At 47.1% G+C, this 12,477-nt stretch overlaps 1 protein-coding gene across 1 annotated transcript in view; it reads left to right on the top strand.

Moving 5' to 3' along the window:
* Nucleotides 1-5: 5 nt before the first annotated feature.
* LOC109917413 (methylcytosine dioxygenase TET3-like) overlaps nt 6-12,477 on the top strand; it is a gene marked incomplete at its 5' end in the record, with an annotated part of 225,051 nt that continues 212,579 nt past the window's right edge. Inside the window, 2 exons of the mRNA XM_048619742.1 lie at nt 6-2,685; nt 9,883-9,973. Of these exons, the coding sequence (XP_048475699.1) occupies nt 6-2,685; nt 9,883-9,973 (2,771 nt within the window). The remainder of the gene's footprint in view (nt 2,686-9,882; nt 9,974-12,477) is intronic.

A 12,477-nucleotide genomic window follows, 5' to 3' on the forward strand; every position in this document is an offset into this window, starting at 1 on the left:
GCGTCTCTGCAGAGAGTCATGCTCAGGAGATCTCGGGAAACTGTGACAGCCCCGAGGTTCAGCGAGAGAAGCCGAGTGTTCCCCAGTATGTTCCCAACGGTGGAGTAAAGCATGTCCTCGCTGAGCCTCCGTCAGGCGGGCTTCAACAATCCAAGAAAATGAAGCTGGAGGAAGAGCCTAATGGTCAAAATCCGGACACAGAGAATCAGGAGGCCAAACCGAAAGGGTGTATCCGGGCTCAGACTGAGCTGCGGGAGTTTGAAGGGCAGAACTGGCTGGGGAGCACGACCAAACCTCAGAGCCCCGAACGTGGAGATCCTGGCCACCCCCAGCCCCCAGCGAGCGAACGCAACAGATTGGAAAAGGGGATAGGCTCCGGCTACAAGAACGGGGACATCCTGTCGCTCCTCGAGAGCAAACCAGTTCCAAACGGTGCTACAAGTTCCATGGACATCCAGCAGCGCGGTGGCTTCCGAGACAAGGCGCTGTCGCTGTGCTACCCCGAGCACTTGTTCAGCACAGCCCACAGTGTCACACCTCACCAATGCAGCAGAACAACGGAGGCCAGCGCGAACCTGTCATGGAAGAGAGCTCACACCTCACATACCTCGTCTGTGTTGAAGACAGAAGAAGGGCAGCAGGTAGAACAGTTGCCGGCAGCCAAGAGCCAAGGACCACAGAGCTCTGGAGCTGGGCAGGTGCCCGGCCAGTGTTCTCCTGTGGTCCCCACCAAGTGTTTACATCTGCAGACCAGCTTTACAAAGATGTCAGAGCCCCCTGCCAGGGGCAAGACCGTGTTTATTGGTGCTACGGGCGGCTCGCAGTTTCTCTCGCAGCCCGGGGAAGGGCACGGTTTACAGGCCGCCCGGGTGATGCACGGTGCGGCCAGGGTGCCCCAAGGCGAGCCGCCGGACTGCAGAGAGCAGGAGGCGCCCGGACCGACCGAGAACGGAGCCCCCACCTCCGCTTGCCCTCAGCAGCGCTGGCCGGGCTCGGCGCTGCGGGGGTCGTCTCGCCAACCTCCACCTCCCCCCGCTCCTCTCCCGGCCGAGCCTTGGCTCCGGCTCCGGCTGCTCCAGCTCCAGCAGCCGCCGGTATCGTCCCCACCGTCTCCAGCCTGTGCGAGGGGCCCGGAGCGACCGTGCAGCAACGGGCCGGCGGCCGGGGAGCAGCGGGCCCAAGCGAACGGCCAGTCCCGGAGGTGGGGGCCGGGGAGCGGGCAGGATCCGGTCGGGCTACCGGGCTCCGAGACCGAACAACAGCAACAACGCGACAGACCGCAGTCGGCCCCCCAGCGCCTCCTGCAGGCTCAGCAGGACAAGGCGGAGAGCCCCCCGGGCAAGAGGTCACTGCTACAGACCGTGGGGGAGGGCCGACCCCATTCAGTCCCCCAGCAGGACACGGAGGTGCTGAAACCCCGTCTCCAGTCCTGGCTCTTAACCCCACTCCCACTGAGCCAGGGGCAGCAACAGTCATCACCGGCCCCGGGTGAAGGGCTGGCTCCCCGCCTGTGCCCTCGCACCCTCCAAGCTCAGGTGCCAAACCTCCAGCTGCCCCCCGAATGCCAGCTGCCTCCCCTCCCAGGCGACCCCCATCGCCGCCAGCAACAATGTGGCCAGCGCTTGAAGTCAGTGGAACTCAGAACTGGGTTGTCCCACCCAGTTCAGGAGCAGAAGGGCCCGCCTTACAGTGCCCACAGCAGCAATCCCCTACACAGGAGGCTCATCGAGCCTCAGCTGAACAAACTCAGCCCCTCTCACGGTAGCACCCCCGAAGGGGCAGGCCCCTGCAGGGCAGAGAGCAGTACCAGCCAAGAACTTCAGCCTCCAAACAAAGCCAACGGTTCACAGCAGGTCCCATGTGCCCAGCATAGCACAGGACCGACTCCTCAACTCAAGCAGCAGGTACATCACATGTCTGTCATCCAACAGGTACAGCAACCACATTCACAGGGACAAGCTGAACTGATGGAGCCAGTCATTGCACCCAGGATCGAGCGAGGCTGTTCAGTCCCTCAGTCACATCCAACGCCAGGGCAAATACCCCACGGTTCACAAAGCCCTCAGGGCCCATCCGGCATCCAGAAGGAAGATGAATCCCAAATAAGCGCAGCGCTTAGAGCTCACTTACTGCAACAGCAAGAGCTGCAAAGGAGAATGTACCTACGAAGAATGCAGGACCCCAAAGGACTTCAGAAACTAATCAAGGTTGAGAAAGAATGCCCAACCGCCCCTTCCACAACTGCAACCAGTGCCCAGCTGAAAGCTGACCCAGAGATATTAAACCTTATTAAGCAACAGAGCCAGCAGTTAAGCTGTGACCACCAGAAGCAGGAAAGGAGCATAATCGAAGCACTGGAGCAGCGCTTTAAAGAGTACCAGCTCTCCTCACCCTTTGACCAACAACCATGTGTCATCAAATCACCCAAGCAAGTGAAGGTGGAAACCTCAGGATCTGTCACTGTTTTGTCTGCCACCGCAGACTTGGAGTCAGATTTAGGTGGTGACTGTACTTCAGCACTACAAACCAGCTCATCTACTGAAGCCACACCGACTAAACGACGGCCAGGATCCACACTCAGTAATTTTTTAGAGTCCCCCTTGAAGTATTTGGACACCCCCGTCAAAAACTTACTGGACACCCCAAAGAAGACACAGTACGACGTCCCAGCGTGCAGTTGCGTTGGTAAGTCCTGTCACTTTGCTTCGTCGTACAGCCTTCCACAGGCAGAAACACGATATATCAACAAAACCATTTCCCCACACACGGACACAGCTACTATCAGAGCTATGCCCTTAAACAAGAGAGCTCAACAACATTTTTGTAAGAATAGTTAAACCTCTCCACAATAACTTGCCAAGCTGCTGCAATCTTTTCGTCCTTTTTTTTTTTGGGTAGCCAATATCAAAGTTTTCTGTTTACAGAATTCCCAATATCAGCAGAAAAGCTGTACATCACCCAGGGCCTTGGTAACAGCACCCTTCAGTACGGTGTGCAGATTTGCTTCTTTCCTAAGGAAGGATACATCTGCCTTAAAGGGTGTGTTACAATAGAGAACTTAAATCCTGGGAATGAGGTGAATTGTCTTATGAAAAGATTGAATAGACTAGGTCCATATTCCCTGGATTTTATAAGAATCGTAAGGTTTTTAAGGGGCTTGACGGCTCAATGTTGGAAGGATGTTTTCTCTGGCTGTATCTGGATCAAAGTGGTACAGTCTGGAATAAGGGAATGGCCATTTAGAATTGAGATGAGTAATGTTTCACTCCATTATGAAGTTTGGAATTTTCTACTACAGTGAGCTGAGAATACTCAGTCATCGAGATATTCAAAGACAACAGGTGAATAGACTTCTGGATACTTAAGAGAATCAGAGACCTACTACCAGTTTGAAAAGGCGGATTTGAGTTATTAGATCACACGCTGTCTTACTGAATAGTGGAGCTGGACTATCCCAACTCCTATTTAGCATATTCTTCTGAGTGTTTGCAGGCTGACACAGTTGACCATACCTTGTTTGAATGAATGGTAAATGAGGCTCCGAGAGTCCATTCCTTTTTTATAATCTAATGTCAGATATTAACTTAACTAACATGGGAATGCATTTAGGTTGCTGTCAGTAGCAATAAAGAAAAATGGGAGATCTTGCCAAATAGGAGAGCAAATCTCTAATGTTACAGTCTGAAGGAAGTTACTTTCTTATCAGCAATTGCTTCAGAGCAAGGACACAGATGTTACAATGTGACATAGCATAGAAGGTGGCTCATTGTGGCTGCTGTTTGATAAAACAATCCAATTACACCACCTCTCTTCCTACACACACACCTAGTCTATTTCAGAACTATTATTGAAGCTGCTTCCACCAGACAGAGTGACTGGCTTTAGTACTGAGTGCAGGTGTACAACCTTTCGTAAGAGTGATGGAAATTGAATAACTCCGTGCCACTATCGGTCCTCCCTCAAACTCCACGTGGAACCAAATTCTCAGTGTTAAGAAATGTAACAGAAGTGAGACTAAAGTTCCAGAGGAGGGAGAGTAAAAGGAACAGGAAAACACTGCCAGCTGTTAAAATCTAAGCCTTAATTGCTGAACATAATTTACAAAGGATACCTGGGAAAGGATGCCAAGATTAAATAACTAATTTCCTCCCAATTGACCTGATCCACTAGTGGGAGATGATTTAGTGACCACACTCCCACAAAGCTGAGCAATGATTGCATGGTAATGTTACACAGCTGGAACATCTCCGAGAGCTCTGGGCCTCCCTCCAGTGGCTGTAAGCTGCTACTGTGAGGTTTCATTTCGTTGTGCTCCACCACCAGCGAAATTTATCACCAGAGCAAAGGCTGAGAGAGGGCTAGCCTCCTGATGGTAAGGTGCAGCAGGTAGACGGCAACGGGTAGGGTACCATCATTAGTGCACGGAGTTAACGAGATTACAGATCACTGGAGGAGGTTTCTCTGAGACAATGCATGGAATGAGAATGTGGAAAGAAAATTTGAAGATGATGGGACGTAGGTTAGTCGTGGTTCTTGGAATGCACGGGCGAGATGCGTGTACAAGACTTACTGAGGATTAGGACTCAACATAATAGGAGCAGGAGTACAATTTGGCCATTCAGGCGCTCTATCATTCACTTTATCGTTGATGTAGATGGAACCTCAATTCTGTTTTCTTATAACTCTTGGCTCCCCTGTAGTCCAAACACCAGTATATAACAGTCTTGAATATACTCTGGTCTAGCTTCCATTGCTGTCTGTGGGGGAGAATTCCAAACAGTACCAATTGTGGGAGAGAATTAATTCCACCTCCTCTTATATTTAGGTAGAATACTGCATATGTTGAAACTGTGCTCCCTAGTTCTAGATACCCCACAAGGGTAAACGTCTTCTCATCGTCTATTCTCTCAAACCTTCTCCAGGGGCTTCAATGGGATTTCTCAGTCTTCTAAAGTCCTGAAAGAGCCACCACAACTTGCTCAATCTTTCTTCATAAGGCAAACCACGCCACCTAGGGATTAGTCCACTGAACCTTCTCTGAACTTCCGCCTTTGTAAGTGTATCTGTCCTTTAAATATAAAGATGGAAAAGGTACACAATACTTCGTATACAGTTTCACCGATGCCCTGTAAGTTGTGGTAGGACTCCCCTACTTTCATACTACACTCTTGCCCCGGGGGTTGTGGGGGGGTGGGGGTGGGGAAGCCAAACTTCCATTTGCCTTCCTAATTACTTGCTGTAACTGCTGTAACTTTTTGTGATTCCCATTGTGAGGACACCCAGGTCTCTCACAGTTGCAGTATTCTGCTTCTCTGTTCTTCCTCCGGAAGTGAATAACCACACATTTTCCCGTATTAGACTCCACCTTCCAAATTGTGGTCCATTGACATTACCAATCTAATCCCCTTTTGCAGATTATTTATACACCTGTCACAGCTTAATTTCCAAACTTCTTTGTTTCATCAGATTTGGCTACAATACACCTGGTTCTTTCATCAAATCCTTAATACAGATTTTAAGTAATTGAGGATCCAGTTCTGATCACTCTACACCTCACTAGTTACAGTTAGACAACTTGAAAATAGCAAATTTATACCAATCCTCTATGTTAGTAAATTCTCCATGCAAGGTAATATGTTACCCCATCATATTCTTACCTTGTGTAAGTAACCTTTTATGTGGCTTTGTATTGACTGTCATTTTAAAATCTAAATACACAATATCTTTTGCATCCCCTTTATCCACATTGCTCAATACATCCTCAAGGAACTAATAAATTTATTAAATACAATTTCTTTCATAAAATCATTTTGACTCTGCTTTCATTCTTATATTAGATTCCAGTATTTCTCAATGACAAATTTTATTCATACTGGTCTAATGTTTCCTGCTTTTGGTGTCTCCTACTTTCTTGAATAATGGGTATAATGTTTCCAGTTTGCTTGGATCTTTCAGAATTCACTGAATTTTGGAAGATTGCAAAGGATGTGCTCACCATCTCTGCGGCCAATTATTATGAGTCCCTAAAGGACTTGTTAGTCTTTTGCCCAAATGGTTTGCCTAGTATTCTTTCTCTGGTGATAATGATCCTTCTAAATTACTCGCTTGATTTCCTTCTATTATTGTGATGCTTTTACTTTCTTCTACAAATATTTGTACAAAGTCTGCCATTTCCTTGTTCCCTAATACTAACTGCTCAGTCTAATCCTTAAGGAACCAATGCTCGCTTTTGGCAACTCTAGAAAATAGTAGACGTTCTTTATTGTCTGTATTTCTAAAAATGTCCCGTTCTTCTTTCTTCCCGGTAATATTCACGACATTGTGTATGCTTCTTACTTCAATTTAACTGTCTTAGTTAGCCGCGGATGGTTCATCTCTGTGAATCTTTTTCTCAATAGTGTACAGTTATGTTCAGAATTATGAAATATTCTCCTTAACTATCTGCCATTGCTTATCTGCCATCTTTCCTGTTAATCAATTTCCTCAGTTGATTTTGGCCAACTGTGTTTATATCTTTATAATTGTCTAAATTTAACTTTCACACACTAGTTTCAGATTCATGTTCTCGTTCTTCAGTGAATGTAAAGTTCTTTCATGTTGTGATCACTCTTGTCTTGAGGATCCTTTACTGCAAGGTTATTGGTTAATCCTGTCTCATTACAAAGTACCACATTACCACATCTAAAAGAGCCTGTTCCCCTGTTAGTTCCACACTACTTCACTCAGAAACTGTTCCAGTACAGTTCAAGAGCTCATCCTCAAAGTTAGCTTTACCAATTTGATTGGTCCGATTTATATAAAAGAAAAATTGCCCAGAGTTGTTGTAGAACTTTTCTTTGAGCACTTATTTTTTGATTTATGCTTGGCCATATTCCGTTGGGCCTATAGTCTACATACATGAGTGACTATTTTTTCCTTGTTATTTCTTATCTTTACCTAAACTGGTTATACATCTTCCCTGTTTAGTTTTTCCATCATTCTCAGTGTTTGTTTTAGATTTCAAGCATCTGCAGTCTCTTGCTTTTTATTATTTTATTCCATTTCTTGACTGTCCAAGACAAGGTTCCTCACTATTGCACTGATCTCCTCCTTTATTCAGAAACTCCATCTCCTTGTCTTTTCTGTCTATCCTTCCAAAATTACAAGTATCCACAAATATTCAGTTCCTGGCTTTGCTTAACTTGTAATCATGCCTCCATTCCTATCTATTTGTGCCATCAGTTCACCTATCTTGTTATGAATGTTCCGTAATTCAGATAAAGAGCCTTGAATTTTGTCAACTTACAATTTTTTACTCCTGTAATTCTACTTGTCATTTACATTTTGGTTATCACTACCATACTGTTATTTTGCACTGTTGACTTGTCATTTCTCTTTTGATTTTCTAAATTTATTCTCCTTGTACCATCGCCTTCCCCTCCCCCCACCTCAACTATTCATCTTAAAGTCCAATCTAACCCTATTTATATGACTTGCCAAGGGACTGGTTTAGGTGAAGGCCATCCCGATGGCACAATTCTCTCTTTTCCCAGTAGCCCATTTATTGAAACCCATTTCTCCCACACATTCAACTCTCGGTTATTGACCCCATACCCAATTTGTTTGTTGCTCAAAGGTAATAATCTGGAGATTATTACCTTGTGATTCTGCATTGCAATTTAGCTCTTAGCTACCCGTACTCCCTCAGCACAATCTCTTTCTAATTCCTATGTCTTTGGTTCCTACAAGGACAACTGGACCATTCCCCGCCCACTAAAAGTTCCTTTCAGGCCCTGAGGTGATCTCCTTAAATCTGGACCTGGATGGACAATGCAACATTCAGGACTCTCATTCTTGGGTGCAAAAAAATAATATCAAACTCCTAAATATATATGAGATAACAAGGTGTAGAGCTGGATGAACACAGCAGGCCAAGCAGCATCATAGGAGCAGGAAGGCTGATGTTTCGGGTACCCCTAAATATATATGACTGCACTCTTTTTTTTTTCAGTCCCGCAATGGAATGGTCTCTGAATAAGCAGTGCTGTAGTCAGTTTGCTCAATCTCCATGTATGCCTTGCTCCCATCCACTTAGGCTACAAGTTGTAGGATATGTGCAAGGGCCGAGGCTCCTTCAATGCTAGTTACCTCACTCAGTCATATTCTCCTGTCCCTGAGGAGGGACCTAATCTGAATTGTTGAACCCAAGAAGTGAGGCTGGTTTCTGTCCATGTAACCTCTTCGCTCCTTGGGGATATTCCAAAGAAAAAATATAGAGGAGTATCTAAATGCATGCAACTTACAACCTCGATCAGTATATTACACAGCATCTGACGCGGTGACTAATGTTGCCGTTGAAGCTCTTAATTAAATCTGGGTGGAATTTCCAATTAACAAATGACTTAGGCATGGGAGTAAATTGCTGGTACTTCTTGTTGCCAAGGTCATTTTAGAGTTTTGAGTGTAAGCAGGAGAGTATCGTTCGTCTGACTGAGTGCCAGGAATGACTTTTGGCAACAGTTTCAATGAAACAGGGTTTTGGGACTCTGGCTTTTATCCAAACATTACAACATGAGAAAAGGTTTTTATGCATTGCATGATCTTTAAATGCCTTTTATTCTCTGTGTTAGAAAAACCATAAAGTAAATTTGACCATGTGTGTCAACATATATACAGTATCCCTTTAAATGAGAGCAGTGCTGAGAACAGAGCAAGTTAATGATGAGGTTAAAAATACTCCTTTTTTAAAAATTGCCCTTTAAATTACGTAAAAGCCATAATTGAGTTGCAAAGCCCTATATTTTTAAATTGACTGTAACTAGATAGAAATTTTCTGCATATATACCCACTGTCCATCATCGCCTCAGGATGCCCCAAAGTGCTTCACAACAGCAAATTACTTTGGGTATGCAATCAATGTAGCAGATAATTTGCACACAGCAAGATCCCACAGCAATAAGATTAGTGATTCAGTAATCTGTTCCTAAGGAGACAGTGAGAACGATTTTGCACTTCTTTCCGTAAATCCATGCTATTGTGCCTCCCTGAGAAGAACCTTGGGACCTCAGCTTAACACCAATATGAAAGAAAAGACCCAGGTTCTGAGAATCAACAAAAGCTGGAAATGCCCAGCAGGTCTGGCAGCAGCTGTGGAAAGAGAGACGGAGCAATCAGGTGGAATATTAAGTCCTCTCCAGGAAACGGCAGAGGGCATGTAAAATTGGGCACACAATGGCGATGCCATGTCAGACCCTGTCAGCCTGTTTGCAGTGAAATTCCTAGCTTATTTAAAAATCCATGTCCTGCTCTTCCATGGGAACTGCCTGAAGTCCCAGCAGCGTCCACAGCTTCCAGAGGTAGAGAACTGCTCACCATTTGACTAACTGGCAGCTCTGAGAGGTATGAGCTCCTTCCTGATGAGATGGAAAGTCCCATCCTGAGCCAATTCATGGCCAAACAGCAGTGGCGTCACTTGGCCAAGCAGATGTCGGCTAACTTCTGACATTTGATTGAAGGAAGGTCCAAACTTTCTGCATAAGATTCTGGAAGGCATTTCAGGCTAATGACCTTTTATCGGATCTCCATTTAACACATCACCTCCTTAGTCCTGGACTGGGCATTCTAATGGTGGGTAGTGTCTGACCCAAATCCTACAGTATTGATAACTCGAGGCAAACCTAGAACCTAAGCCAAGGACTAAGAAGCTGCAGTTTTTTTGTTTTGTTTCTCTTGTTAGTTGGATTCAGCCTATGGAATTATTTATTGTAATTGCTTATTTTGTTGATTAACGTGATGAATGATTTCTTTATCTATACTTTGCTGATAAATCCCAGCAATGTACATACTGTCTTATCAGTGTAACCTTAATAAAGACATAATTTCATGATTTCTTCGAATTAACAGAACAAATCAGTGAAAAAGATGAAGGTCCTTACTATACACACCTTGGTGCAGGCCGTAACGTAGCAGAAATTCGAGAGCTGATGGAAAACAGGTACAGTCTGAAGTAAACTTACAATATTCAAATTTTTGGTGTCTGCTGTAGTTGTGATCATTGAAGATCAATCGCCTCAGTCCCGGGTATGCAGTTATTTTGGGAAATGCAGTAGATAATGTGTCTCTAAACCACAACTTCTGCGATTTTACTGTGAGACATAGCAAGGAAGCAGGCCCCAAGTCAACTTCAGCTCCCTCAATGATCACACTCTGAACTTTTGGTGTTGTTCTGAACCACAGGCTAACAATCTGGCCAACTGGGTAATGCCTGGAGCTGAGAGGTGGAACATAAGATCCTGAGGGGCCTTGACAGGGTAGAGGTGGCAAGGATATTTTATAGATAGTAGGAACTGCAGATGCTGGAGAATCTGAGATAACAAGGTGTAGAGCTGGATGAACACAGCAAGCCAAGCAGCATCAGAGGAGCAGGAAAGCTGACGTTTCGGGCCTAGACCCTTCTTCAGAAATGGGGGAGGGGAAGGGCGTTCTGAAATAAATAGGGAGAGAGGGGGAGGCGGATAGAAGATGGATAGAGGAGAAGATAGGTGGAGAGGAAACAGACCGGTCAAAGAGGCGGGGATGGAGCCAGTAAAGGTGAGCGTAGGTGGGGAGGTGGGCAGGAGATAGGTCAGTCCAGGGAGGACGGACAGGTCAAGGGGGCGGGTTGAGGTTAGTAGGTAGGAGATGGGGGTGGGGCTTGAGATGGGAGGAAGGACAGGTTAGGGAGGCGGGGACAAGCTGGGCTGGTTTTGGGATGCGGTAGGGAGGGGAGATTTTGAAGCTTGTGAAGTCCACATTGATACCATTGAGCCGCAGGGTTCCCAAGCGGAATATGAGTTGCTGTTCCTGCAACCTTCGGGTGACATCATTGTGGCATTGCAGGAGGCCCAGGATGGACGTGTCGTCTGCGGAATGGGAGGGGGAGTTGAAATGGTTCGCGACTGGGAGGTGCAGTTGTTTAGTGCGAACCGAGCGTAGGTGTTCTGCAAAGCGGTCCCCAAGCCTCCGCTTGGTTTCCCCGATGTAGAGGAGGCCACAACGGGAACAGCGGATGCAGTATACCACATTAGCAGATGTGCAGGTGAACATCTGCTTGATGTGGAAAGTCTTCTTGGGGCCTGGGATGGGGGTGAGGGGGGAGGTGTAGGGGCAGGTGTAGCACTTCCTGCGGTTGCAGGGAAAATTGCCAGGTGTGGTGGGGCTGGAGGGGAGTGTGGAGCGGACAAGGGAGTCACGGAGAGAGTGGTCCCTCCGGAAGGCAGATAAGGGTGGGGAAGGAAAAATGTCTTCGTGGTGGGGTCGGATTGCAGATGGTGGAAGTGTCGGAGGATAATGCATTGGATCCGGAGGTTGATAGGGTGGTATGTGAGGACGAGGGGGATTCTGTTTTGGTTGTTATTGCGGGGAGTGGGTGTGAGGGATGAGTTGCGGGAAATGCGGGAGACATGGTCGAGGGTGTTCTCGACCACTGAGTTGGGGGTAGTTGCGGTCCTTGAAAAACGAGGACATCTGAGATGTACGGGAGTGGAATGCCTCATCCTGGGAGCAGATGCGGCGGAGGCGAAGGAATTGGGAATAGGGGATGGCATTTTTGCAGGAAGGTGGGTGGGAGGAGGCGTATTCTAGGTAGCTGTGGGAGTCGGTGGGCTTGAAATGGATATCGGTTTCTAGGTGGTTGCGGGAGATGGCGACAGAGAGGTCCAGGAAGGAGAGAGAGGTATTAGAGATGGTCCAGGTGAACTTAAGGTTGGGGTGGAAGGTGCTGGTGAAGTGGATGAACTGTTTGAGCTCCTCGTGGGAGCATGAGGCAGCACCGATACAGTCATCAATGTAACGGAGGAAGAGGTGGGGTTTAGGGCCAGTGTAGGTACGGAAAAGGGATTGTTCCACGTAACCTACAAAGAGGCAGGCATAGCTTGGGCCCATGTGGGTACCCATGGCCGCCCCTTTGTATGTAGGAAGTGGGAGGAATTGAAAGAGAAGTTGTTGAGGGTGAGGATGAGTTTGGCTAAGCGGATGAGGGTGTCAGTGGAGAGGGACTGGTCGGGCCTGTGGGACACTCCCCTCTAGCCCCACCACACCCGGCAATTTTCCCTGCAACCGCAGGAATTGCTACACCTGCCCCTACACCTCCCCCCTCACCCCCATCCCAGGCCCCAAGAAGACTTTCCACATCAAGCAGATGTTCACCTGCACATCTGCTAATGTGGTATACTGTATCTGCTGTACCCGTTGTGGCCTCCTCTACATCGGGGAAACCAAGCGGAGGCTTGGGGATCACTTTGCAGAACACCTACACTCAGTTCGCACTAAACAACTGCACCTCCCAGTCGCGAACCATTTCAACTCCCCCTCCCATTCCGCAGACGACATGTCCATCCTGGGCCTCCTGCAATGCCACAATGATGCCACCCGAAGGTTGCAGGAACAGCAACTCATATTCCGCTTGGGAACCCTGCAGCCCAACGGTATCAATGTGGACTTCACAAGCTTCAAAATCTC

This window comes from Rhincodon typus, chromosome 3 (genome assembly GCF_021869965.1).
Source record: "Rhincodon typus isolate 14 chromosome 3, sRhiTyp1.1, whole genome shotgun sequence".
NCBI lineage: Eukaryota > Metazoa > Chordata > Chondrichthyes > Orectolobiformes > Rhincodontidae > Rhincodon > Rhincodon typus.